General features: G+C 51.3%; 2 protein-coding genes and 1 non-coding gene across 8 annotated transcripts in view; 2 read left to right on the top strand and 1 right to left on the bottom strand.

The window, feature by feature from the left end:
• Positions 1 to 17217, bottom strand: part of SLC2A1 (solute carrier family 2 member 1) — a 28232-nt gene extending 11015 nt beyond the window's left edge. Inside the window, exons 1-2 of the mRNA XM_061412268.1 lie at positions 17006 to 17217; positions 5389 to 5484 (exon numbers count right to left, since the gene is read on the bottom strand). Of these exons, the coding sequence (XP_061268252.1) occupies positions 5389 to 5484; positions 17006 to 17023 (114 nt within the window). The 5' untranslated portion in view covers positions 17024 to 17217. The remainder of the gene's footprint in view (positions 1 to 5388; positions 5485 to 17005) is intronic.
• Positions 10805 to 10878, top strand: TRNAE-UUC (transfer RNA glutamic acid (anticodon UUC)). Its single transcript has one exon. It is a non-coding gene; the product is annotated as a tRNA-Glu (tRNA).
• LOC133244721 (basic proline-rich protein-like) lies at positions 13692 to 27013 on the top strand. 6 transcript variants are annotated; one of them, XR_009735494.1, is made up of 3 exons: positions 17267 to 21191; positions 22223 to 22321; positions 25846 to 27013. XR_009735494.1 is itself a non-coding variant. In XM_061412269.1 (2 exons), exons 1-2 carry the CDS (start codon positions 16560 to 16562, stop codon positions 25960 to 25962), a joined length of 513 nt encoding a protein of 170 aa, XP_061268253.1. In that variant the 5' UTR covers positions 13692 to 16559; the 3' UTR covers positions 25963 to 27013. The 6 variants fall into 6 exon arrangements, 1 of the variants encoding a protein (XP_061268253.1); XM_061412269.1 differs by lacking the exons at positions 17267 to 21191; positions 22223 to 22321 and adding an exon at positions 13692 to 16955; XR_009735495.1 differs by lacking the exon at positions 22223 to 22321 and having other exon boundaries at positions 17266 to 17699.
• The last annotated feature ends 510 nt before the right edge of the window (positions 27014 to 27523 follow it).

Raw genomic sequence — 27523 nt, 5'->3', positions numbered from 1 at the left:
TGCTAACCATCCTACGATGCATGGCACAGCCCCTGTAATGCCAAAGAACGATCTGGCCCCAAATGTCTACGGTATTGAGAAAAACCCTGGTCCAAGGGCTGGTACCCTCTCCCTCCCCCTTGTCTGCTTCAACCGTCTGTCTGCATTTCCATTGCTGCCCTGGACAGCTAACTAGGACAGGTAACCGTGAGGCCCTGTGTGCTCCCTCTACACTAAATTTCGATATGGGCGCGGCCTGACTCATCTGGGTCCCAGCGCAGGGCTAGAGGTTGAAAGCACTGTCACTAATTGAAAAATAAGCCATGAATCTGAGGGACTTGAGAGATGACGGAGCTGTGACAGGCTGTCATGGTGTAAGAGGCTGTGCAGCTGTGTGTGGGAAACGGAGACGTCTGTGCATGACTAAGCTTGACTCGGCCTGAAGTCGGAGCAGGGAGGAGCAGCTGGGTAGCAGTTGTTGGCATGTAAGAGTGTTTAGGCGTCTGTAAGTGCAACTGCCTTTTCTTCTACGGGTGGTCAAGAACACAGGCTGGAGCCAGGCTTCCTGGATTTAAATCCCAGCTTTATCGCCAGCTGTGTGTCCTTGGTTTAATTGCTTAACATCTCTGTTCCTCCGTTTCTTATAAAACAGGGATTACTGTGTCTACCTAATGGAGTTAATGTAAGTAACAATTAAATCACTATTTCTAATGCATTTGGAACAACAGCTGGCGCATGGTAAGTGAGCTGTAAGCTGTGAGAGTCTGTGTAAGTGGAGACGAGCGGAGGGGAGAGGGGCCCAGAGCTCTTTGGATCCAGGAGGAGATGCTGCCTGGGGCCTGGGCTGGGAAGCCCGTCTTGCCTCCAAGTACTTTCACTCACCAAGCTGGGCTGTCCTGGGCAGACCTCGCCTGCTCTCTAGACCAAGTTCCTCCTTTGGCAAACAAGGAACGTTGAGCCAACGGCCCGTCAGGCCCCTTCCAGCCCAAACGGTCTGGTTTCTGAGGGTGCCTCAGACTGCCTGACACTGTCCCCTGGCCAGGAACTCAAGGTTCCTCAATGGCCTTTAGTCATCCCTGTTGGCAGCTCGGCCATGTGGGGAGGCGAGGCGGTCCTCTCCACCCAGTGCGGTGGTCAGGATGCCCTTGCTCGTTTGTTTGCTCTCTGTGTGGCTGCGCTCCCCTCCACCCCAGGAGAGACAGGAGGCCTGGAGTCCATCTGTAGCTCAGCCTCTCACTCCCTGGGTGCCTTCAACTCAGCCTCAGGCCTCCTTTATGAGCAGGAAGATAACCTTGGCCCTACCCACTGTGTGGGTCTTCTGTGGGGAGATAATTTATGAGAAGGTGCTTTGTAAACATTTAAGATAATGTTATGATTAATTAACCACTTCCAGGAGGAAGCCCTCTGGGGCCTCTTTTATGGGGGAGACCGAGCTCCTGGTAATTAATAGCAGCACTGGCATTCTCGGCTCTGGTGGGGCAAGGTCTCCTCTGCTGAGCAGGCCACCCCAGCCAGCGCAGCAGTTTCCCAAGAGAAGCGCTTCTACGAGTGGCCGGCCTTGTGGCATGGGCTGTCGGCGGGACACCACGCCACCGCATCTCTGCACAGGCCTGCGATTCCGCCCATCTGTCCCCTGGGGCTGGTTTGCCCTCCAAGGTCTAGCACAGCTGCCAACTCCTTCGCTAAGCCCTTCTTGTCTCTCCCGTCGGCCCTACCCCCAGCATTAGTCATTCCTTTCTCTCTGTTCCCATAGCACCGAGGAGCCCTCCACTATTAATACTCTCGCTGTTCCCAAGGAGTCTCCCCTCCCCACCCTACCCCCGCCCTCTGGATGGTTCTGGAGGGCAGGACAGGGCTCAGCTCTGACCGTGTGTCAGGCAGCTTCCTGAGGGCTGGGAGGTCTCTGCTGTGTTCACAGCTCATCCTGCCTCAAGTCTAGAACGCTGCTGGTTCGTCCTTGTGGAATGAAGGTGTTGGCAGAAGCACTGTGCCATCCTAGAATGATGGCTTTGGCGCCTCCCGAGGCAGGACCGTTGCCTCTGAGCCCCGCTGTCATCTCTCACTCTGGTGTCATCCTCTCCCCCCTCTTCACTTGTTAAGTTTATCACATTTGCTCCTGGTTGAGAAAATCTATGGCCAGGCTTATGAGAAGTTGTTTGTAAGGCGCACGAGTAAACAGGCAGAATGCCCAAGAGCACGCCCCCTGGAAACACCACGCAGGTCTCTCGCCTGGGTCCCCAGAGGTTGGCTGCCCAAGTAACCTTTGGACAGGTGCCCGCAAATGCTCCCGTGAACATTTACAACTGGACCTCTGTGCTTCCCATTAGGCTTCCAGATTCCCCGCCCACCTGCCACTGAAATTCTCACCTTTCACCGGTAGCTGATTAGATGGGAGGCCCCGAGAACTGGAGGATGTCACTCTGGGTTTGTCCACACCTGTGCCCTTGGAAGTGTCTTAGTCCCTTCAGGCCAAGTGCAACCCCCACAGCCTCTGCTCCACCACTGCCTGCCTCCTTAAGGACCCCCTACCCCCCGCCCCAGCTTCACCCTCTCCTCTGCCGGTTCCTGACAACCCCTTTAAAAATGAAGTTTTTGTATTAAAAAAGAAAAAAATCCTAGCCCCACAACCCCTCTGGCGACCACTCCTTTCCTCCTCCTCCACCAGTCCCTGGGAAGGGCTGTCTCTGCTCTTCCCACCTCCCTTCTCCCTCTTCAGCCCACCGCAGGGGGCTTCTACCCATGGGACTCCGCTCCATCAGCCTTGGCAATGCAAGGTCACCATCGGGTCTTCTACATTCAGCCACACTGGGCTGCTGTGCCTGGGTCAGCCTCTGGAGCTCGACAGCATTCCCTCAGTTGTCCACATCCGAGTGCCTGTTCTTACCGACGGGTACTGCTCTAGGGACTGTGGACCCTCGTCCTCAGGCGCTTCCATTCTTTCTCTGGCTCAGGAGGATCTTGTCTCCCAGCTTAGAGGGGCCTGCTCTCTTCCTCCTCCTTCCCAGGACCTTCTAGCAGTGGGGGTGTGATCCAGGGCTTGACCTTCACTTCTCTTTTTCACTCACAGTCTTTCCAGGAGATCCTTCTCTACCACTAGTTGGATACCAGTGACCCAGCTGTTGGCTTTCTTCCCCTGGCTACCCTCCGAAGAAACAGACCCCTGTGTCCAAGTGTTTGTATGCTGTGTCACCAAACCTCAGTTCCTGCGTGTCCCACAGCCCTACCTTCTCTTTCTCCAGCCCCAATGTCAGTCAAAACTAGAAGCCAGTTTTAAACCCCACTCTCTCATCCTCAGGCTGAACCGATGACCAGCTCCTACTCAGTGTTTGTTTTTCTAACCCTCTTACAACAGCTGCCTTCTCACTGTTGCCTCGTCTCCAGTCTCACATTCTCAGACCCAGCCCACTGCACCAGACGCCTGAATCATTTCCCTAAAATGCAAATCTGACCCCCTCTGTCCTCTTCAATGGGACCCTATTGTTCCCACCCTGAAGGCCTTCCTCCCCAGCTCGGCCTCCGCGCTGGTGCCCGCGTGCCCATTCTCACTGTGCCCTGCCCTGCCGGGGGCTGGAGACTCTGCATATGAAACTGCCGACCACAAGGGCCCTCTGTGGTCTGCTTCTGGCTCACCTCGTCAGCCTCCCATCCTTCTGCCTCCTCCCATTCTACCCTAGTGACACACAGACTTTCTCTCCTCTGGGCACTTTCTTCCCACCTTTGTGGGCCCCTGCTTACTACAACCCTGTTCTGTTTCTGGAAAACTCCTCTATCCCGCTGCCAGAGTCCTAGTTCTGTCACTCCGTGTAACTCCCTGTGTGATCACAGTCAAGTGATCACTCCTGACATAGTGTCATCACTTAACCCAGTACTGCTCATCTCTGACTGTACACGAGAACCAGCTGGGGAGCTTTAAAACTTTGATGCCCAGACAGCATCCCAGACCAGTGAGATCAGATGGTTAGTGTCAGGGGACTCCGGTGTGCAGTCAAGTGGAGAACTCAACCTCCCTCTTAAGACAGTACACACTTTGTATCTGAAAGGATTCCCAAAGGGAGCCGACTCTGGGGCACACACCTCAGCATTCTGCTCAGAGGACTTAGCAAAAGCAGGCTTGAGACTGTTCCAAGCATGGGCCCGAGGTTGCCCATGGAAAAGCCCCATCACTTCCACTGCAGCTGAGCATGACTCAGCAGGCCCAGACTTCCTGGTGACCTGCTCCCCAGCTTTGGGCGTGGCTCCCACTGCCACCCTCCGCCTCTTTGGAGGAGGCCCCACTCTGACTCCTGATTGCCACCCCAATCCCCCAAACAGGCCCGGATCCTCGGAAGCCAGCCACACTCACTTTCTGGCCTCACCCGTCTGGACGTGAACGTGTTCATAGGACTTGTCCACTCTCACTTTGTCCTGCCCAGGGAAGGTGTGGACTTTTAAACTGACAAGGTGGTTGGTCAGGAAGACGGCCAGAGATTGTGTAAACAAGAAAGTTTGGCTTCTGACTCCACATCCCCTAGCTATGTGACCTTGAGCCCGCTGGTCATTTCGTCTCCCCTGAGCCGTGATTTTCAGGTCTATAAAGTGGAAATCACAGCCCGATGTTATGAATGTACACAGCAGGCCTGGTATAGAGGAGGGCCTTGTCACAGTCTCCTCTCCTGCCCCCTTCCTCTCCCCTCCTTCCTAAAGCAGTGGGCTGGCTAGGCTGGAGGTGCTCACTGGGGTCCCTCCCTGTCCGGACACTCAGGTGAACAAGTGAGAACAGATCTGGGTGTGTTGTGGGGAGAAGGGAGTAAACAGATATGTACCCCACCCTGGTTTCTAGGACAAGAAGCCATTTTTGCTTTGCCTGGCCCTGGGGCCTGCAAAGAGACAGGAGGTTTCAGCCTAGAGTGGGCTCCCTTACAAGGGAGCGTGCCACGTGTGGATGAGTGAGGGCACGGGTTCAGGGACCACCTGGCGAGGAGGTCACCGAGGCAGACTGATGTTGCTTCCTGGCTCCATCTCTTACTACCTGGTGATGCCGGGCAGGCTCTGGCCATTCCCCACACCTGCAGGGTAGGAGTGGGAGTGGCTACCTGCCTGCCTGCCTTACAGTGCGGTGTGAGCAGCAGGTGAGAGAATCACTAAGGCAGCCTCTGTAACCCAAGGGCCATGTGAATGCAGCACTACACGGAGCATGGCTGTGTTAGGTGGGAGGTTGGTCGAGATGATCTGTAAAGATCCCGCAACTCTGTGGGCCTTAAGATTCCAAGGCCAAAGCTACGAGTCTGTAACCCGTTCAGGGTCAGAATACTCACTGGTGATGTCTCCAACATCCAAGAGGCAGGGTGAGCGTGCATGTGGGTGGGGTGTGGCGAGGGTGCACAGCAGAGCCTGCTGGTGCTGAGAAGCTAAGGGCGGGACAGCACTCACCTTCTGGGGAGCGTTGATGACTCCAGTGTTGTAGCCAAACTGCAGGGAGCCGAGCACTGCCCCTCCCACGGCCAGCATGAGGCGGCCTGTCAGCTTCTACAGAGGAAAAAAAAAACCCACACTGTTACAGGCATGTTGGGGCCCAGGTTACTAGAGGGCAGGGCTTGGCTGGCAGGTTCCCATTCAGATATCTTGCCTGATTCCTGGCACCACACCAGCCCTTCTCCCAAGAAACTTGGCCACTTCCTGACCTCAGGTGCCCAAACCAGCCCTGCCAACTTCTGGACACGGGGCTGGCCAGACTCATTCCTGGGGAGAGGGGAATTAGGGTCTTCTCTCTCTCTGTAGTCAGGGCCTGGCATTCACCTCATTGCCCTGGTGAATCCTGGGGTTGAGGTGGCCCCAGATTCTGACTAAGAGGTCCAGGAACCACTGCAAGGGGGTGCCGAATGATGTGGGAAGAGCAGCATAGATGGGTGGGGGAAGTACCCTGGATTTGGGGATGAGGATGCAGGTTTCCAATTCCAGCCCACTGACTTCCTTGCGCTGTGAATTCCACCAGGTAGATCCCTGTCCCTACTCCTCCAGGGCCCTTTTTGCTGCAAACCCTTGCCTCTAGTCACAGGGCAGATACCAAGGTGGAGACCAGTTCCAACTCACTCAGCGGGTTGCAGAGAACCAGGCTGAAGCTTAGGACAACCATCCCGAGACCACGAGCTTCCCGGGTTGTTTGGACACAGATGACATACCAGCCAGGAATGTGCTTTGCTAAAGTAACACAAGGTGAGTAAGAGTGCTGGGTCAAGGTGTTTCCAATGGGCAAAGGGCTGGGGCAGAAAAAGGGTGGGGGTTTGTGTCTCGCGGAAGTCAAGGGCAGGAAGGCGGCAGGCAGGGAGGAGGCCAGCCGGCAGGAGGGCCTGGGTGAGTGAGGTGCCTTGCTAGAGAAAGGGAGAGAACTTTTTTTTACCCCTTGTAAAATGAAGAAGCCAGTTAAGGCAGGCTCTTAACTAACTGAAAGAACGGAGCCTGGGGGTGGGACGCCAAAGAAACAACGGGTATTCACCAGGTGCATCACACACCAAACTTGGCACTGGAGGGGAGGGGTGGAGGCACAGGTCTGGAGCCACACCTACCTGTGGAGGGGAGAGCCTCAGCTCGGCCACGGCCTTGCTATGGGCCTCGGCCTCCCCCGCCAGAACACAGAAGCAGCCCTGACTTCAAGATCCTCACAGATATTGCTGGGTTTAGGTGTTAATTAGACAAGTTCCTAGTATGGTCTTTTCATTCTCTAGAAACCGTCAGACCAACGATTGCAAAAGCCAAGGTTCTCACGTCAGAGGCTGAAAAAGAGGAAGGAGGTTTCGGCCAGCCGGAGTTCAGAGCCCATTTCTTGTTGAGGCGGCAGGGGAGAAGCTGGGTCCTTCCTTCCCACGGCCCCTTTCTGGCCAAACTCTGGTCACTCATCCTAGACGGTGGGGCTTTCCTCCTGGCAGGCTGCACTCCTTTTCAATCCGGCCCCTCACAGCCCACCCTAGCACTCCCAGAGCCTCCTCGCAACTGCCTAGGGAGTCTTCAGACCCTGAACTGTCGGTTCCAAGTGGGTGGTGAACACCAGACAGACCTCCTCTGGGAAGGGGCCCGGCCGAGCCCAACTCCCAGAGTGACCAATGGGACTAAGTAAGAGGAAGATATCCCAAGGACAGGAGGGCTTGACAGTGGCTATTGAACCCCACACATGGGAGCTTTCTGCCTGTGAGTCACAGGCGTCAGCTTGGGGCTGGCCTTGGGGTTGGCCATCATCTGATACTAATGGTATTCAAGATATGTATTTTCCTGGTACACACAAGAATAAACAGGAACTAGCAATGCAAACCTATGATTTGAAGAAATGTGGCATGGCTATTAAATAGGGTACCTAAAAAAGAAAGCTCTTTAGGTAGAGATTTGGGATATTCCTCTTGTTATAATTAAGTAAGAAGCAAGGCTTCAGAACGGTGTGTTGTATGGTATGCTACCTTTTGTGTGGAGGAAAAAAAGGCCGGGGTTGGGGAGAATATACATACCTCTTTACTTAAAAGAATGTACAAGAAAGGTAGCAGTGTACCTTGGGGATCTGGGTGGCAGAGGCAGGGTAGAAGGAACATTTTCATTTTCCATCCTTTTGTACATTTTGTCATTTTGTAGCACATGAATGTATCACCTATTCAAAAATATTTTTTACAAGTCTTGTGGTTTCATATTATTTAGAACACAGCAATTGAAACAAACCTAAGTGAAAAATGATACAGATGATATGCAGATCTGGTAAAAATCGAGCCCTTGCCTGAATGACACCCCAGGAGGGGCTCTGTGGGGGATCAGTACTATTACTACAGGCCCTGTCTCAGTCTGGCTCTGATGTGCCAGGGGTCTCTGGGCCTCTGAAGTCAGTCTTGGGGGCCCCACTGAGCATCTGTGGCTCTGGGAGTGGGGGCTGCCACCTGTCAGGGTCAAACTCTGCTTTAGAAAACCTGCCCACCCAACAACGGGGTTATATGCACTCTACCCAGGCAGGCTGTTGCATCAGGACCTACTAAAAGGCTCAGTGATTCGTGCTCCCAGCCCTTTCCTGACATCAAGGAAAAGCATTAGGTCCATTGGGAAGGGGGAAACTGGTATGATCTGAGCTTCATCCAGGGCACTATGGGAGCCCTGCAGGGACAAACTTCTAGTTTCACCTGGGATGATCAATCAAAGGTGGGTTCCTGGGAGGTGACACTGGAGTTGGGCCGTGAAGGACATGCAGGGAGTCTGCCAAGGGGAGAAGCGGTGGCAAGACTGCATTCCAGGTAGACAGGACAGTATGTGCAGGGGGAAGCGGGGGGGCCCGGCACAGTTGGATTCATGCTCAGTGTGGCTGGATGCTTGATGCAGGGGAGGAGCATGGCCCTGCTCCTGGGTAGGCACACAGTGCCCATCTCTGCCCCTGCTGCTCCCACCATGCCCAGCATGATCACTACTGGACTAGGAACCAGGAGACCCAGGCTGAAAGGCAGAGTGCTGTTTCCCTTCACCTTGACATTGGTCTTTGTGGTAGCTTTGACTCTGGGTCTCAGTTTCCTCACATGGGAAATGGGGTAAGAGTGCCTTCCCTAAAGGCTTGCTGTTGAGTTCTGGGTCAGTGCCCATCATGGAGCCGGCAGAGTTCACTTGACAGGTGTCTGCTGAATCAGGGAGGGATGGGAAGCCATCTGCCTCCACCAGCCCTGTGGCTGGAACTGAAAGGCAGAGATGCAGTCCATTCATTCAGCGTGTATTTATTTAGGTGCCAAGCTGATGGACTAGTTGATGAGAAGGGTTCCAAGTTCCACAGCTCATGGCTTTCTCATGGAAGCCTTTTATAGAGGCGGAGGAGCAACGCAGAGCCCAGAATCTGAGAGCCCTGGCCACCTATGACCACCTCTGGGGATGGGGCTACCTTCTAGAACACCCCTTGCCACTCCAGACCTTTGCCCTTGCTGTGTCCTCTATAGTCTCCAGCTTCTGCTCCAAGCAGTTGGGGAATACCCAACTGCTGTTCCCCCACGACACTGGGAACTGAATGGGACCTAGAGTGCCCAGAGTAGGATGCAGAGCTGAATGTTTGTACAAAGGTAACCGGTCACTTTTGAAATGTTTTGGGCAAAACTGGCTCTGTGAGTATTTATTCCCCCCCAGCACAGCATTCATCCTAACAGATTCCAACTTGATCATGTAGCAAACCCCTGATGAGGACTGGAACATCAGCTCTGAGGGGTGGAAAAAGCCTAATAGTAGCTCTCCAGCCTCCACCCCACCCCACCCCACAGGGAGGTAAAGGCCTCTGAGTTCAAACCCTGATTCTCTGAGGGGTGCCCCAGGCAAATGCCTGGGCTCAGGGCCCTGCACAGAGGCGGCTCTCACGCCCCCATCCCTCGCCATCCCCACCCCAATTCTGGGGGTCCTGAGGCCCACTGAGAGCTCTCCTTCTCCCAGGAAGCCACCCATGAGGTGCCTGCCAGCTTTGGGACCTCTCCTCCCACACACAGAGATGCCGGGGCGGGGGGCCTGGCCAGGTCACATAATTTGCCGAACATCATGCGTGGCCTTTTGACCTGCACCTGTGGGCCGGGCCTTTCCCTGGCACATGCTCCAGCCCTGGGCTCTCCTGGTCAGTACTGGCAGAGGGAGGGCATGTGGCCACGCCATTGAGGTAGGTCATTCCCTGTGGGAGGAGGGTCTGTGGGGAGGGTCCCGGAGCCGGGATGAGCCACGGGTGGCTCGTATCTCTTCCTCCTCCCACAGCTCCCACATCGGGTGCACTAGAGCAAGGAACAATGACTGTATGGCCCTCAGTTCTAAGGAGGGTGGGGCAGGGGCTTATTGGATCCATGACAGCTCCTTTTTAATTTATTTTGTGTACATTTCTTTTCTAAGATTTCATTTGAACAAAATTCTGGTCAATACAAAAAGAAGCCCAAGAAACTGCAGAATTGCTGTAATGCTCTCCCATGATAGATGGGGAGCCTAAGGCCAGAAGGTAGGGGCCAGGATACTCAGCAAACAGAAGCCAGTCCTGGGACTTGAGTTCTTTGGATTCCTGGACAGAAATTTTACTCTTTGAACTCTTCCAGCCTTCCAGGTCTTTTTAAGAAGAAGTGTGATAACCCTGGGAAGCATGACCTTCCGGTGACCTGAGGCATTTATTTACTCCTCTCCAAACCCTTTTCTTCAAACCTTCCAGGGATGTCAGGACTTCTGCACGGCTGAGCCACCCCTGCACACCGCGGTGGCCCTAGAGGCAAGAAGGTGCTCATCAATCTTTAAAGCAGAGAGTAGAGGAGGGAGCTGCCGCTTTTATCAGCACCGGCAGCACCAGCCAGGCCCCAGGCAGCGTGCCAGGGCTGCTTCCATATCCTGATTTAACCACCACCACCAGGCTCTGGGGGAGAGATTGCTCTCGCTTCACAGAGGAGAGCACTGGAGGCTCAGAGAGGGAAAAATGGATGGCCAGAAGGCCTTTGGCTGCTGCGAAGCCTCATTTCAAGGGGTCTCTGCTGCCAAATCCTTCCTGCTCACGTCCTCCCTCTGCTTCCGGGTACTGGTGCCCGAAAGGAAACAAGGTTTCTACCTGGTGCTTCCTTCCTATGTAGGTCACATTTCATCCCAGCAACTTGCTGTGCCTTGCCCTGTCTGAGCCAGGACAGCCCAGACCCACACTCAGAAACCTCTTGGCCACTTGGGTTGATTTTGCTCTAAGCCCAGGTTAGTCAACTACGGCCCGTGGTCATGGTCAAATCCAGCCTGCCAGCTAAGAATGGGTTTTACGTTTTTAAGTGGCTGGGGGTGGGGGGTGGGGAGAGAAGACCAAAAGTTTGCAATACATGAAAATTATATTAAATTCAAATTTCAGGGGAGTTCTCTGGTGGTCCAGTGGTTAGGACTCAGCACTTTCACTGCTGTGCACCTGGGGTTCAATCCCTGGCCGGAGAACTAAGATTCTGCAAGCCATACGGTACAACCAAATAAAAAAAAAGGTTCAAATTTCAGTTACCATTAATAACATTTGATTGTAACACAGCCATACTTGTTTGTGAAGACTGTATTGTTTATGGCTCCCTTTGTGCCACAACAGCAGACCATGCGGCCCACAGAACTGACAATATTTACTTACTATTTGGCCCATTACAGAAAAAATTTGCCAATCTCTACTTTAAGTCCCAGGTGCTCTGAATGGCTGTGTGCAAACCCAACATATGATAGCTGCACAGGATTTTTCAAAGCCTTCCAGGCAAAACCAAATCACCTTTCAAAAAGATGTTAAGTGCAAACAAACAACTGACTCCTTGAGCCAGCACCTGGGCATGTAGAGAAGCCAACACCCCAGAGAGGGACCTGTTCAGTGGGGAGGTGTGCCCCTATTTGACTATGAAAAGATTAACTTGATAAGACTATGGGAATACGCAACCCCAACACTCTCAGCTGACAAGGTTAAGTCCCAGCTCCCCTACTTGTATGACCTTGAAAAAGTTCCTTCTCCTAAGATCTCCTGTTCTTCATAAAAGAGGCTTCCTAAGAATAAGAAGTTATATTACTAAGGAAAGGCAGTACTTGAGGGCAGGTCCCCCACACCGTTCTGGTCAATGGAGATTCAGCAACAAACTAAACTGAATCCCTGCTTCATGGAAATTGATATTTTAGATGGGGCAGCAGTGGGTGGAGTGGAAGGCAGAATATAAATACCTAAAATATATCAGGTAGTGAGTGGCATGAAGAAAGAAAATGATGGGGACAATCACTTAATTCTTAATTAGGCAGGACATCTTATAGTGGAATATTATGCAGCTGTTGGAAAGAATAAAACACACCTATAGGTACTTGATATGAAAAGAGTGCCAGGGAAGAAAGAAAAGTAGTAAGCAAGTATAGAACGAACACTGTGTGTAAGGAAGGAGGAGATAATCACTTTATACCACGGCAAGTGCTGAAATGTGCAGAGACAAACACCATAGGTATTGGTGGGTGAACAGGATGGAATGCACAGGGCTACACTGAACTATGTAGAAAGTGTGATCAAGTACACTAAATTCCATTTATAGGCACATATATACACATGCACAACAAGAGGTCTGGGAGGGGTAAATACCCAATGATTACAACTGGGAGAAGATGTTCACTCTTACTTTGCATGCTTCTCTATACTTGGCTCCATTACTTCTGTAACTTAAAAAAAACTTGCAACCTGACCTAGAGAGGTAGGTATTATTTCTGTTGTTGTTTAGTCGCCAAATTGTGTTCAATTCTTTGAGACCCCACGAATTGTAGCCCACCAGGCTCCTCTGTTCATGGGATTTCCCAGGCAAGAATATGGCAGTGGGTTGCCATATCCTTCTCCAGGGGATCTTCCTGACCCAGGGATTGAATGTATGAGTCCTGGATTGGCAGGCAGATTCTTTACCACTGAGCCAGTTACAGTTGGGGAAAAAAGCTCCAGCAGGAGGTATGGCTGGCCTGGGGTGAAATGGTAGAGCTGTTTCCAGTGGAGCCCTTTCCATCCTCACTCCCCAGTGAGCTCTGGGCTAGGTGATTTGGGCAGATGTCCTGTCCAGCATAGGCCTCAGTAGCCAAAGGTTCTCTAAGCTGGGGTCTGGCAAGAGCTCTCTCCCCTTCCAAGGTGCCAAGGCCCTAGGGAAGCAAAAGCCAGCAAAGTGTTGGTGCTGAAGTCTTAGAAAGGGTCAACTGTCCTCAGTCTACCAGAGTTCAAGGTGTGGGAGCCCTGCTCAGTTACTGCAAAACCCCAATGTCTACGCATTACCCACTGCCTCCCTGGCCTGGAGGTTGGACAGTAGAGCCTTAGGCTCCACTCCACTCCTCCCATGGATGAGGCGGATAACAGCTGGAGGTTTGTTGTGGTGGCCAGGCCTAGACACAGCCTCTCTGAGCACAGGAGTCCAACCAGGAGGCTTCTCAGCCTCCACTATCCTGGGGACGCTGAGTGACTTTGTTACCTCTCTGCCCAGGAGTGAGGTGGGGGAAGGGTGAGGTTGCAGGTCCCAAGCGAATGCTGCACAGTTCTCATTTGTCCTAGGCCTCCCCAGCTCTGCCAGCTAAGGTCAGGTGGGTTGGGAGTTGGGGGAGAACCGGATGACTGTATCCCTGGAGCTGGAGCAGAGCTCTAGGCCCTGACATCCTGTGATCAGGAGGCGCTGGGTAAAGCTGAGCTCCTTGAAGTCACAAGCTGATTATGGGAGGATTTGGGGTTGACCCAGCTCCAGGCCAGTTAGGGTTGGTCCCGAAACGGCTCAGCATGGGACAAGGATCATCATAGAGATGTTTACAATGTCTGCACACCCAAACTGGACGTGCAAAGGGTCCTTCCATTTAAAATAGCCACCACCCTGGTTTAGGGCACTGGACCAGTCTCACCACAAGCACCATGGGGAGTGAACCTCCATTTTATGGGGAGGAAACCCAAGGCTGAGGAGAGTCACATCCCCAAGGTCATAGTGTTGTGAGGATGTCTTGCTTCCTTTCACAGAAGGCTTTCAGCTGTCAAATTATATCTAACCCAACTATTAGACTGCACCCAGAAAGAGCCTGGAAAGTCCTGGAGTCTGAGAAGTCCTGCTCATTTGGGGTGAACAGAGGGTGACACAGAAAAGATGGGTGTGGAAGAGGAAGTATTTAAAAAAAAAATTAGCGAAGAACATCTCAAATTTTTGGACAGCTGTATCTTGGTTAAGCTTCTTTCCTTCTCTGGCCTCCGTTCTCATCTGTCAAACAGAGGGTTGGGCCATGCACTGGAAGGTCCCTGCTGGGGACTTTCCTTTATCTTCTTGGGCCATCCTAGAAAGGCTGGCAGTGTGTTTTGTGGTGAGAGGCTAGTTTACGACCTTGGAAAAGTCATTTTCCACTGAACCATGATGTCATCATGTCTTGGTATCACCCTCACAGGGAAGGCAGGGCAGCCCCATCAGTGGACCCATCTCGGGGCTTGGCACTCTCATCCATGTTCTGCTCTGCAAACCAGCTTCCTGACAAACCCCAAGTGGAGAAGAACTGGCCAGTTGGAACTTTAAGGATTTGCCTGAACAAGTGATACAGCCCTGGTATGCTGGGGCTCTCCAAAGGCTCCAATTGCCAGAATGCCAGACTTCTGGACAGAGGCTGCAACCTAGGTAACCCCAGGTCACCTAGGGCCCAGGTAAGTGCAATGCATCATGGGAGTCCAGAGAAGCAAGGGATATTTATGGAGCATCCATGGGGACAGACAGACACATTTATTTCTGAGTTCTTGCAGACACTCTAATGATGAAAATGACATCATTCTGTGGACGCGGTAATTGAGCTAAAGCTGGAATTCAAAACCACAAATGCAGGACTTCAAAAGCCTATGCTCTTTGTACCTCTGAAGGGTTGAGGAACCCCGCAGATTTCTCATTTCTCCTTTGTATGGAGGGTGGAGTCGGCAGAGGTCCTGGCGTGTGATTAGGGTGCCAGGAAGGACTAGTTGAGGGGTCTTCACAAAGGGTTGGGTGAGACATCTGGGGGCAGGACTCACCCTTGTCTGCTGCCCAGTAGGGAGTGTGAGCAAACTCCCGGCTGGAACAAGAGGGTCTTCAACTTGTCTCCTCCCTACTTTTCACTCAGGTAAACATTACAATGAGCCACAGAGAAGTACCACAAAGTGCAGGGAAGTCAGATGAGTCAGTTCCCAGTTCTAAGGAGATGAGGAGGAACATAGCAAAGCGAACTTCAGAATCAGACACCCCTGGATTTAAGACCTTGGGCGAGAGATATATATATAACCTCTCCAGGCCTCAGTTTAACCTCCTGCACAAAAGGACTGGGTGTGCTGATTGAGTCAGCAAATCCAAAGGGAAGGGCTCTTTTCTAGAATGTATACAGGATGGTCTGTAGAAGGTTTAGCAAAAAAAAAAAAAAAAGATTTTTTTTTTTACTATAATTGCTATCTGTATTTGCTTTTTGAAATTTCTACTTTATGTACTCATATAATCAATTATTATAACAGTGCACGTATATGAATTTATGTGTGCATGCTCAGTCGCCTCTGACTCTTTGTGACCCCACGGTCTATAGCCCGCCAAGATCCTCTGTCCATGGGATTTCCCAGGCAAGAATAAATGCAGATAAACCACTGGAAAGGAGGCACTCCAAAATTATTTATTGATGGAGCAGGTAATCAAGAGTTTGGAGGGTACTGCATGAAAAACACCCATCTGCTACAGCATTTAGAACTGGCTGGCACATGGGCAGCCCTGGAAGTCAGGTAAACTCTCTCCCCTCCATTAAAAATTCAAGAAAGGCTCATGGTGAAAAGGGACAGTGTAGACTGAAAGCCCTTTCTGATTAGCTGGGGTTCAAATCCAGTTCAGCCATTTACTAGCTGTTTGACTTCAGGAAAGTTACTTCTCTTCTCTGAACTCCCTCCCTGAACCATATGGAGGGTCAGTGATACTGAAAAGCATTTGAGCCCAGAGCCTAGTAAACTATTAAGCAGCTGTTGAATTTCTCCTCCACTTTTTTCTCCACTCAGAATATTCACTTATCCACTCAACAAATAAACACCCAGGTCCGGCATCATATACTGAACAGACATTTCTTTCCCTTGAAGGAGTGAAAAAGTTATCCTTCTCTTACAGACAGTGAAACTGAAGCCCAGAGAGGTTAAGTGACCTGCTAGAGCCCTGAGCTAACACAGCAAGCAAGTATTTAAACTTTGCAGTGGTAAGTTCTTACCATTAGCTAAAAGAGCTTCTCATTTTATTTGTATTTTGTTATACCCCAGCATAACGGCTCACCTATGACTGTCGGGAAATGTGTTCTGGGTTCAGGGTCTCCCTTCAGGCCAGGGCGGGCTGGTGAAGCAAGTTGTCTGGATTCCTCAGGCACAAAGGAGCCTTTTCCCGCTGAGGGTATAGCTTGGCCACACTGTCACGCACCTCTCTGCCCAGTCAAAACCTTGCTCAGTTCCACCGGACACCTCCACCGCCCATAGGAAGGGTACTGCGCAATTCAGTGCTAATCCATACCATGTGAAAAAACGTACACCCTCGCGCCTTCCCTGCCGAGTTTCAAAAAAGAAAAGTGACTTGAAATATTCTATAGAAGGGGGAAGGAGGGAGGAAAGAAATAAAGCCCTACACAAAAGGTGGGGCCCAGGAAATGTTGGAAAGGAGTCATTCTGGGAAAGTCACAAAGAGAGAAAAAAAGAGATCGTATCGAGGCAGTTTGCTCCCGCGGGAAGAGTCCTCATCTATTCACTGTCCGTGTCCCCCAGCTCCCTGGCGCGAGCTCCTTGCACTCAAGCCCGGGGCCCCTTCCCGATCCCCTGTCCCCCCCGGGATCGCGGCGGCGGCCCCTGGTGTACACTCTCCACGCGGCCCTCATCAGCCCCGCCTGAACAGGGAAACGTGCCACCTCGGAGCACATCACCCCACTTGGCTACAGCTCTGGGGCCTGCCCTACGCGGAAAGAAGGGCCTCGTACGCGGGTTTTTCGCCTCAGCCCTGCAGCCAGACATCCTGGGGTTAAAGCCCGGGCCTTAACAGACTGCCTTCCACCTCGGAGCCCCAGAGGGCTGGCGCGGGGACCACGCGGGGAGGCGAAAAACGCCCCAAACCAGGCCGCGCGCCCAGTGTGGCGCCCGGGAAATGAGAGCAGCGGTTCCCAGCCCGCCGAGCGGGGGCGGGTCCCTCCTCCTCCGCGCTCCAGGGCCGGGGCCCGACCGGGGGCTCGGCCGGCTCAGCCAATGGGTGCCGCGCTTGGACCCCTCCCCCGCCCCGGGAGGAGCCGGCGCGGGGCCGCAGCCGGGGAGGATCGTGAGCGACGTGCCGCGCCCGGCCCTGGGTCCCCCGGCCCCGCCGGGCCGCATGGACCTCGCGGCTCCCCGGAAGGAAGCCAATTACTCAGTGGGGGCGCCACCTACGCACGCGGCGCCCTGGCGCCCGCCAGATCCCGAGCCCATCCTTGTCACTGTCCCCCGGCCCGGCAGGGCGCTGCGCTGCCGGCCGGGGGAGAGGCCCAGGCCGGCGGAGCGATCAGCGGAGGTCCGCGCCTTTGTTCCCGGCAGGGAGGGCCCGCGGGCGCGCGGACTCACCTTGCTGGTGGGCTCCATGGCCGCGCTGCGCTGGAGGCTTTCGCGGCACCGGGTGCGCGGGCAGGCTGCGCTCTGTGGATCCCGCTTCGGCTTCGGTCTCGAGACTCCGTCTGCGACTCTCTTGGCCTCCCTCTGCCTAGCGAGCTAGTTGCTGAGACCTGCGGCCCACTGTCTGAATTCTCGCTTTGGTTACCTTTGAGCACTCCGACTGTCGCCTTTATAGGACCCCAGCCATTGGCTAGCGAAGCTGGGGGGCGGGGCGGAGGGGGTGGGTAGAGCCTGGGGGCGGGGATTGGGGCACGTCCGGGGCGGGGCTCCGCGAGGAGGGGGCCCAGGTCGCGGTCCAGGCGAGTGAGGGGGTTGGGGAAGGAGGGCTCCCGCTGGGTACCTTGTTCTGGCTGCGGATCTCCACTTCTCCCTGAGTCCTGAGAATTCTCTGGCTGTGTGACTCTCTGCAAGTGAGCGCACCTCTCTGGGCTTCAGGGCCAGAAGCAAAATGGAGGAGCTCGTACCGGCTGTGAGACCAAACTCGGAGCCGCACACGGTAGCGCGTGAGAGTGAGGACTGGAGTCCTCACTTCGCCAAGGGATAACTTCGGGAAACTAGCTGTAATGATTGTACCACCTCATAGGTTTGTTATGAAGATTAAGTGAGTTAATATTTGAAAAGTGTTTAGAGCAGCCTCTGTTATGTGGTAAGTGGTATTTAAGCATTTGTTAGACTACGGGAGGTCTCGCTCCGTGATTTTCTCCCTTACCCTCTCCAACCCCACATTCCTGTTTGTAAACCAAGCCTGGCTTTAGCACAGGCTGGGCCCTCTGCCTGAAAATCTATGCCCACCTCTTCTTAGGACTTTAATATCACCTCCTCTGTGAAGCTTTTCTCTACTCCTGAGAGTACACGTGACTCTATGGTGACAGGTAAGTGTGAAAAATATGAATGATAAGAACATAGAAGAACCTGGATTTGAACCAACTCCGCTGTAGACCAGCCCTGGTATGATCCTAGGCAAGGTGCTAGCCTATGAGGCTCTGCTTTCTTCTGGTTAACCGGGAATGAACATGCCCACCAACTTCAGGTGCTAACATGAGAGATACAATGTCGAGATCAGCCTATGAAGTACTTAGCGCATGTTGACTTGCATGTAAGGCCTCCTTTAGTGGCAATGGTATTTTTTCACCTTATTTCATCTGATTTCACCTTATTTCTTCTTCTGGAGTCGTGTCTTACTTGAGACACAGTGAAGGGAAAGACCCCTAGTCCAAAGGTCTGGACAAGGTCTGGACAAAATCCTGAGGTTAACCTGAAGGTCCCTTTCTCTATGGAAGGGGTCAGGAGGGGCTATTTTCTGTTGGGAAGGAGGAGCCTGGGCATGACCCTTGGAGCCCTCTGTCTGGCCTGTGGGTCCATTGCTGGCCAAGGGAGGGGGCTCCCTGTCTGGGCAAGAAGCCCTGGCAGGAAAGGCAGGCCCCTTCTTGGTGCACTTCTGCCCATGGCTCCTATTTCTATGGTCTCCCAGTTGCTCAGCCTGGAAAGCTTGGGGCCACTTCTCTCTTCATCTGGTGCCCAAGCCCCTAAGTCCCGTCAATTTCACCTTTCTGTACCACCTCGTCCTCCTTCTCTTCTGCTGCCTGCAGGGCCTCCAGCACCTCTGGCCCTCGTCGTCTAGTGCTGACCCTCATTCTTCTGTTTGTATGTCCCTTGTTGCCATAGAGGCGGCAGGGTCCAGCCTGGCTAGCAAGGCTTTCAGGGCATTCGTTTACAGGCTTAGCCTCACCCCTCACACTTGCACTTGCCACATCTGTACCTTTGTTCAGATTGTTTCCTCTGCCTGACTCCCTCCACTCCCACCTCATCAAGCCAAAGTGCTTCTGATGGCACAAAGCAGCTCTAGAAGGGGCCCCTTCCAGGAGGCGTGCCTGAGTCCTCCACGAGGGAGTTGTTCTCCCTTTTACCTTTTGATGTTTCTTAATGTGCTGCTGTGCTTTCTCTCTTTTTCCAAGCTGAGCACTTTGAGGATGGCTTCTATAGCTGAGACACAGAGGTGAAGGAAGAAGGCAGAAATGAATGAACACATGAGCAGTTAGTCTGCTTGTTTCTTGCCAACACAAGTGTTCCCTGAAATACCTTTTGGGTTTTGCCACTTCCCTGCTCCAAGTCTCTCCATTGCTCCCTGTTGCCGAATCATTCAGTCGACTGTGTATACCTCTTCCCAGCTGTGGCTATGCCCCACCTAGCTCACGGGGTACCCTCACTATCAAGCTCTCTTTCCTTCTCCAGGCCAGCCCTGTCTGTGCTTGCTGCTTCTCCAGGGACAGAGGCAACCAAGCCTGTTGCTAACCTTACGGATTCCCCAGACTGGAGAGAATGAAGAGGGGAGGTGCACAGCAACAATACTGAGTTGGGTGTGCATGGTTAAGAATGTGTATTGGAGCAGATCTTGTACTACAAAGGAAGGAGAGGGAGTAGAGAGAGCTTCAGGATAGGGAGAAGGCAGGCTGAGCAGGGTTTAGTAGGCTAAATATGAGTTCAGCAAGTGGGTCAGAGGGAAGGCAATTTTTGGCAAGGGGAAGATCACCTGCAAAGACAGGAGACAGGGAGTAACTGTGGAGGGGAAGAAAGAGTCTCTTGACCACATGCCTGGTGTTGGAGTCCTGGATTCGGTTTCCTGAGTCCCAGTTCTGCTGTTTCCCTGCCAAACATAGCTGAACAAATCCCTTCTCTCTCTAACCTCAAGACCTACATCTGTAAAATGGGCATAACAGTCCCCTCCTGAGTTGGCCAGAGGAAAAACAGATTATGTACAAACGTTTATGCAAATAATGTATGACTTCCCTGTAGCTCAAATGATAAAGAATCTGCCTGCGAGGCAGGAGACCAGGGTTTGATCCCTGGGTTGGGAAGTTTCTCTGGAGAAGGAAATGGCAATCCACTCCAATATTCTTCCCTGGAGAATTCCATGGAGAGAGAAGCCTGGAGGGCTACAGTTCATGGGGTCGCAAAGAGTTGGACACGACTGAGTGACTAACACACACACACACAATTTGTGATGTCAGAAATTCAGTCAAACTGCCTTGCAATGGTCAGGGTGGAACTTGAAGACAGAGAAGAGTAGCTAGAAAAACAGCTTTGCCTTCACCTTACCCCATCATACTTGCCCCAATAGACCCCTATCATTTGCTTGAAATTCCATTTCTAAATATTCTCATTGTAAAAGCTTTATGATCCCTAGAAGGTACTGTGTAGAGGTAAACTCATCAGACACTATTGACACTGGCCAGATATTAGATTCGCTGGTTGACTAGTTTAGTTTTTGGATGGCTGAGTCCTCTGCGACCAAATTTAACTCCAGCCAGGGAGGGAACATCAGAGAAAGCCTAAGGAAGTGAGCCTGGAAGGTTGGGTTGCCTGGGGAGACAGAGCAAATGCCCATCACCAGGTCATGGAGGTGCAGCTTACGGCAGAGGGAGCCAGGCTAAGTAGCCCCTGTGGCGGGAGTGCAGAGGGTTGGGAGCGAGAAGGGGATGAAGTTCGAGGAATCTGAGTGGGAGAAGAAGCTGAAGAGGCGGGGTCAAATGCTAGGTATAGGAGTTAGGGCTTTATTCAGTGGGCAATGGGGAGCCATCGAGGGTTTTTGAGCAGGGAAGGACCTGAGGAAGTCTCGGCCCTTTCTCAAGGCTACCCTACTCCAAAGATTTAAAGGGGAGTGTAAGGAGGCGGTGAAGCCCTAAGGCTCCAATTGGAAGGACCAAGTAACCCCTCCCCAAGCTACTTTCACACTGGCAGCTTTGTTCGCAGGAGGCTGCATTTAGCCTTGGAAGGAACTCGAACTTTTGGATTCCAGGCAGTTCTAGTCCTAGCCAGACGGAGGAGAAAAGCTCCCCGGGACTGGCGGGGCGGCCTGGTGCGTGCCTGCGAGCACGCTAGCACGCTCCGGGTCCACAGCCGCTCTGACCGCTGTGCGGGGGCGGTCTTAGCAACTCCGGAGTCAGGAGTGAGTAAGGCTGCCCGGGGAAAGACGCTTTTTTTTTTTTTTTTTGCCTTTAAAGGCAAGCGTCCTTGGCGGCCAGGAGAAAAGGCTTTGCTGAGTCAGCTGCCGCTGACGCAAGTGGGTCCGACAGGGGCTGAGACGGGAGAGCCCCCAATCCGCGGGATGTCCTGCAACCCCGATCCTCCCAGGCTGCAGGTAAACACTGTGTTGGACTCCTGGAAGGCCCGATGCGCCAGGCAGGACAGTCTGGTGTGTTTACTACTTTCATTCTGACTTGCGCACCTGTTCACACCGCCTGCTCACAGAGTACTTTTCAGCTCCTCCTTCTTTATCCTTTCACCTGCCTCTCCCCAGCCCTCTACTCTCAACAGGGCCACCACCTGCTCGCCAATGCTGAGGGATATTGAGGGGACACTTCCCCCGTTGTTTCCCGCACCAGGCTTGTCTGTCCAGGTGCCTCCAAGACAGCCGTTTGAATACCCCGCAGGTCCCTAGCCACAGGTAACTAGCCTTCACCATGATTAAGTCTAAAATCATCACCCTCTCCCATCTCTCCTGGTCCCCACCTCAGAGACGTTTCCTCTATCCACCAAATAGCCCAAGCCAGAGATCTGACATCTTCCTCGATACTTCTTTCTCCCTCCTCCTCAATACCCAGTCAACCCTGTGGACTCTACCCTTCCAAAACAGGCACTGGACTCCATCCCCTTCTTTCATCCCACTGGCCCAGCTATAGCTCTGCTTGTTCGTCCTCCCACCTGCCGCCTCTCTGGTCTCTCAAACACTCAGCCAGCACATCATCATTTCCCTTTTTAAGCATCTTTCCCTGGCATGCAAGAATGTGGCTACAGCTTACAGATGTGAAAGAAGCCAAATGCAAAGGCGTGCGATTTCATGCATGCAAAGCTCAAAAACAGGCAAAAGTTATCTATGGATTAGAAGTCTGGATAATAGTTACCCTTGAAGGGATGGTAGTGACCATGGGCGGGGCTGGGTCTATGGTGAGGCAAATGAGGCAGGATCAGATATTACAGATATTTCCCTTTGCCCTAAGCTTTCATGTGACTCATCACGGCATTGTTACTAATCCTGTCTTTACCTAACATTTTGATACTCTGTCATCATGAATTTTTTTTGCATTAGTTTTGCTTTTTAAAAAATATTGCATTAAAACGTTATTTGTCTTGATGACTGAGCTTTTTGGCACCCCCTTACATTTTACTCAGGAGGTGAGCGTCTCTCTTGCCCTGGTCCTGACCCTGCCAGTGGAGTTTTGCAATGAGTGCTGGTTCCGTGTGTGTGTTCAGTTTGTGACAACTCATCAGGTTGGACAGTTCCAATTTTTATAATTTTTACATTATGCTTCAATTAAAAAAAATTTTTTTAACTTAAAAAAACCTTTCCGTGATTCCAAGGAAATGATTGTTTTCTGCTTCTTCCAGCATCCCCAGGACCCAAGATGGTACCTGACACACTCTGGGATGTGATACATAGTTGTTGAATGAATGAATACAATATTCTTCCAGTTAATTTAATCCCAACAAGAATTCAGTGAAAGGAGTCTTTTTTTCACTCCATTTTCTAAAGGAGAAAACTGAGATTTAAGGGAAGTGAAATGATTTGCTCAAGTTGACATAGGTAGTAGTGTGAGTTCTACCGCCTCGATTAAAAAAAAAATCAACAAAAACTCCGACCTGTAGCACCTGCTCGGGCACCTGATCCAGCACTGGCGCAAGTGGTGCACCAGCCTGGCTTTTATCCCTGAGATTACAGTTCTTTGAGCCGTATCTCTCTGCAGATGATCTCCTTGGGATAGGGGCTCAGGCATACCTGTCTTCTCTCTGTCCAGCTAGTACTTAGGACAGGGAAGAGGCTCTGAATATTTAATAAGTGAACAAAGCAAAGAATGAATGAGTGAGGAGACGGACAGTGATAGGCAGTGAGTGGAGCACAGGTTGGGGAGGAAGATCTGCTAGCTGTGTGTCTTTGGGCTTGTTACTCAGTCTTTCTCAGCACCAGTTGCCCCAACTGTAAAAATGGGAATAATATCAGTACTTACCTCAAAAATGTAATGAAAATATGAAGTGAGGAAATGATCGTTGGGGTGACTGGTATATAACACATGGAAAATGTAATTGCAGTAGTATTCTTTCCAGTGGTTCACATTCTCAAAGTCTGGTTTACTGCAGGGTGTCAGGGATCTACCTCTTTCGATTTCCATGTATTACTTTCTTGGAGGTCTCTGGAGTTGGAAGGAGGGGGCCTGATATGGTTCCCCAGGAGCTTTCCTCCTTGAGCCCACAGAGAAGACCAGTGCTGAAATTGTCCAGAAGTCTGGTAGCCCAACTCCATCCTGCTGGTGGTGTCATCTGTGATGAGTTGCTTCTTTGTGAGCCTCACTTTCCTCTCTGTAAAATGGGACTCAGAGTAATCTTTACCTTGTGGGGCTCTGGGGAGGATTCCCCAGAGTCTCTAAGTCTAGCCCACAGTACATGTTCCTTTAAGGTTGGCACCCTGGGGAAGAGCCAGGAGACTGGAGGCTCTTAGAGACTGTGGGAACTCTAAGGACTGATGGGAAAAACAAATAAATAGCCTGGCTGGGCTCTGTTTTGGTCTTAGAACCTTATTACTCCCGGTGAAATAATACCATTTATGCTGGTGCAACTTTTTAACTGTGCTAAACACCTTCTCGCATGTCATTCCTCGGGTCCTCCTCACACCTCATGAGGAGGTCAAGACCAGATTTATTCATGTACCCGCGGCACAGGTGAATAGACTGAGGCATACCAAGGTTAAAGCCATTTGCTTGAAATTACACCAAAGGAGGAATTGGGTAGCAAATGGAAGGTATGAGACCTGGACCTCTTAACCACCACCATGCAGCAATTTGGAGTCAAAAGAAAGCAGAGAGCTCACCTCCTGAGTGAGCAGCTATGGCCCGACCGACGTATGGCTGTGCCCGCTTCCTCCACCCCCAGCCCCACCTGGATGCCACCTGGCAGTCACACGTACATTCATCACCGAGGAGCTGGCTGACTCATCCTATTATACCTGAGCTGACTCACACTTTAGAAGATGGAAAGTGAGAACCTGAAAACCTGGAGAAGCTCTCCCTTCCTCATTAGGCTTTAAATTAATGTCCCAAACCCACGGCAGTTTAGCTCTTAAGAAAGAGAAAGCACTGTGGTCTGCCTGGAGGCGGACATCCCTGAACTCAGAGGGCAGTGGTTCACGCCACTCTGGGAGGTTACAGGCTTGCTGGGTGACTTCAGGCAAGTCATTGTCCTTTTCTAAGCCTCAGTCTTATTGGTTTCATAATGAAGGGGTTGCAACAGGTGACTTCCAAGGCCCTTCTAGCTCTGGGTTGACAAGCCTTATCATGAGAAGTGGTGTGTGTCAATAGTTTGCTGCGTGCCAGGGGCAGAGCTGAGTGACTGATGTAAAATTGTCACTTTTAACCCTCATCACAAGTCCTAGAAATACTGCCTCTATCCCACTTCATAAAGGAGGAAACCAAGGCACAGTTTCAGGGGAATTTGCCTCAGGTCAAGCAAGTAAGCTAATAACAGATCTGAGAATTTAACCCTGTCTGTCCACAGAACTCGCATAAGTGGGTTTATTCTTACTCCTTTCATCCTGCTAGAGCTTGGTTTCTTCATTTAAAAAATTGTGGCAAAGTATACATAACACGAAATCTACCATTTTAACCATTTTTAAGCATACAGTAATTCAGTGGCATTAGATCCATTCACACTGTTGTGTAACCACCACCACCATCCATCTATGAAACTTTTTCATCTTTCCAAGCTCAAATTCCTTACTCATTAAGCAATAACTCTCCACTGTCCATCTCCCCAGCCCTCTAGCAAACACCATTCTACTTTCTGTCACTATGAATTTGACTACTCTAGGTACCTAATATAAGCTTTAACAACAAAACTATGACAGCAAAGGTCAAATAATCCTTCAGTTGTGGGCAATTGGTTTTGAATTGGATTTTAAGTTCCAGTTCTTCCATTCAACAGCTGTATATCCGCAGGCAGATTGCTTAACCTCTCTGCCTCTTCATTTCCACATCCCTATAAGTGGCCTATTGAGTCCAGCCCTGTAGGGCTGTTGGCAGGCTCACAGAAGACAATGGATAGGGAGAAGTTTAGAAAGTCTAATGCCACTTCTGCAGCTTGTTATATATGCCCTCTTCCTGGAGTGCTGGGATGGGTTTAGATCAGTAGATGTGACAGCTGGAGAGATTTTAGAGTTGTGCTGTTCAACCCTTTTACAGATGAGAAGACTGAAGCCTGGAGAGGTGGATATGACTTGCCTAAAGCCACCTATGGAACTTTATACATCCACGTGCATCTATGTCCCATTCGCACATGCCCTGCATATGGAAGGTGCCCAACAGATGTTAGCTGCTGAGGCTGGAAGGTGGGGGCCGTGGTCTCAAAAGGAGGCCCTGACTGCTTGGCTACGGAGCCCTCCCCTCGAGCAGTTGGCATTCCAGTCTGTATCCCCCAACTTGTAAAGTGGCTTATAGAAGGTGCTGGGGCAATAGTCTTCTATCTTGTCTATTCTTTTTATTGGTTTCCAGAGACCTGGTCTTGTGGCTGAGAGTCTCATCTTCCTTATTTCTTTAGAGTAATGATTGCTAGGAATTTTTTGGTTGCCAGAGTCAATATATTTAAGGCAACTTCAGCTAATAAAGGAGACTTTATTAAGGGATACAGAGGTGTCCCACAAACAGTGGTGGGGTGCAGTCAGATGCTGACTAAGCTTGGGACTCAGAGTACACTGCTGCCAGGATGGTCGGCGTCCCTCCTTATTGCTTTATTTCTCTTTCTCTTCACAGACAGGCATGTCTTGTTCCACGTGGCAGAATATGACCACCACACAGTGCCAGGATTTACCTGGGACCATTTCAAGATCTTTCTGTGTTGTTGGGTGTTGTCCTTATAGACACACCTGAACTGGCTAAGTCTGCTCCTGCCCCTAAAAAGGGCTCTAAAAAAGCTGTGACCAAGGCCCAGAAGAAGGACAGCAAGAAGCACAAGCGCAGCCGCAGGGGGAGCTACTCCATGTACGTGTACAAGGTGCTGAAGCAGGTCCATCCGGACACCGGCTTCTCGTCCATGGCCATGAGAATCATGAACTCCTTCCTCAACGACATTTTCCAGTGCATCGCTGGCGAGACATCACGCCTGGCACATTACAACAAGCCCTCGACTATCACATCCAGGGAGATCCAGACCGCCATGCGCTTGCTGCTACCTGGGGAGCTGGCCAAGCATGCCGTGTCCAAGGGCACTAAGGCTGTCACCAAGTATACCAGCTCCAAGTAAAGATAATATGCCTAGCCGCTGTTAACGGAGAAGGCAATGGCACCCCACTCCAGTACTCTTGCCTGGAAAATCCCATGGACGGAAGGCCTGGTGGGCTGTAGTCCATGGGGTTGCTAAGAGTCGGACACGACTGAGCGACTTCACTTTCACTTTCACTATTTCAAGGCTGGCTCAACTCTCTCCTGGTCTTGATTCTAAGTTTCTAGACAAGGAAAGTAGACTGGGCCAGTTTGGATGAGATGTTTGTCCTGGGTCCTGTTGGCTATGGTTAGGTGATGGTGTCATAGGCAATGTACGAGGCTGGCAGGACTCAGATCTGTGTGAGGGTGGGGCAGAGGAAGGGTGTGTGACTCCCTAATGGAGTCACACAGGCAAACACATGCATCTGTTAAAAATGCTGTGAAACAGGGATATATGTTCATTGACATGGAAAGACAGTCAAGATATTTTTGAATGGAAAAAGTGGGTTACAAAACAGTATGTGTATCACAGTTTAAAAAGTAAATATGCATATGTAATGTGACTCTCCTACAGAGATGATAAATGTTCATTGAAATTATGGGTAGTAGAATTAGGGGTAATTTTTCATTTCTTCTTTTGTAATATCTGCGTTTTTCTGATTTTTCTCTCATGAATGAGTATCAGTTGAATAATAATAAAATGATCATTCTTACCACACTTGGCTGCAGTGTGTGTTAACTAAGACATTTATTCGCTTATTTAATAAATATTTATTAAGCACCTAGTACGTGACAATGCTTGTGAAAGTTGCACAGTGACCGGCCAGCAGTAGAGGCTCAGTCGTTGGGGCCCCCAAGGCTCTCAAAGTTTCAACAATAGTCTGGGTGCTCAGACACAGGTGCTTCTGTGCTAATGATCTGTACACATTTTGAAAATCTAGGAAATGGAAGGCAGGGTGTTTCAGCTATCTGCTGCTATAGAATTAGCACTCCAAAACACAGGGGCATAAAACAGCAATGATGTGTTCTCTCTCTTGATATAGGGGGTTGGGCGCTTCTGGTCCCCGTGATCAGCCGAGGTTACTTATGCAGTTGCGTTCAGTGGGGTCCTTGGCTAGGGCCATTCTTTGCACACAGTGTTGCATCCTCCTCTGTATCCAGCAGGATAACCTGGCTTCCTTTACAATGTGATGGCTGGAGCCAAGAGGGAGCATTTTGAAAGAGCAAG

The sequence above is a fragment of the Bos javanicus genome, chromosome 3 (assembly GCF_032452875.1).
Source record: "Bos javanicus breed banteng chromosome 3, ARS-OSU_banteng_1.0, whole genome shotgun sequence".
Taxonomy (NCBI): Eukaryota; Metazoa; Chordata; class Mammalia; order Artiodactyla; family Bovidae; genus Bos; species Bos javanicus.
This window is presented reverse-complemented; position numbering and strand designations above follow the sequence as displayed.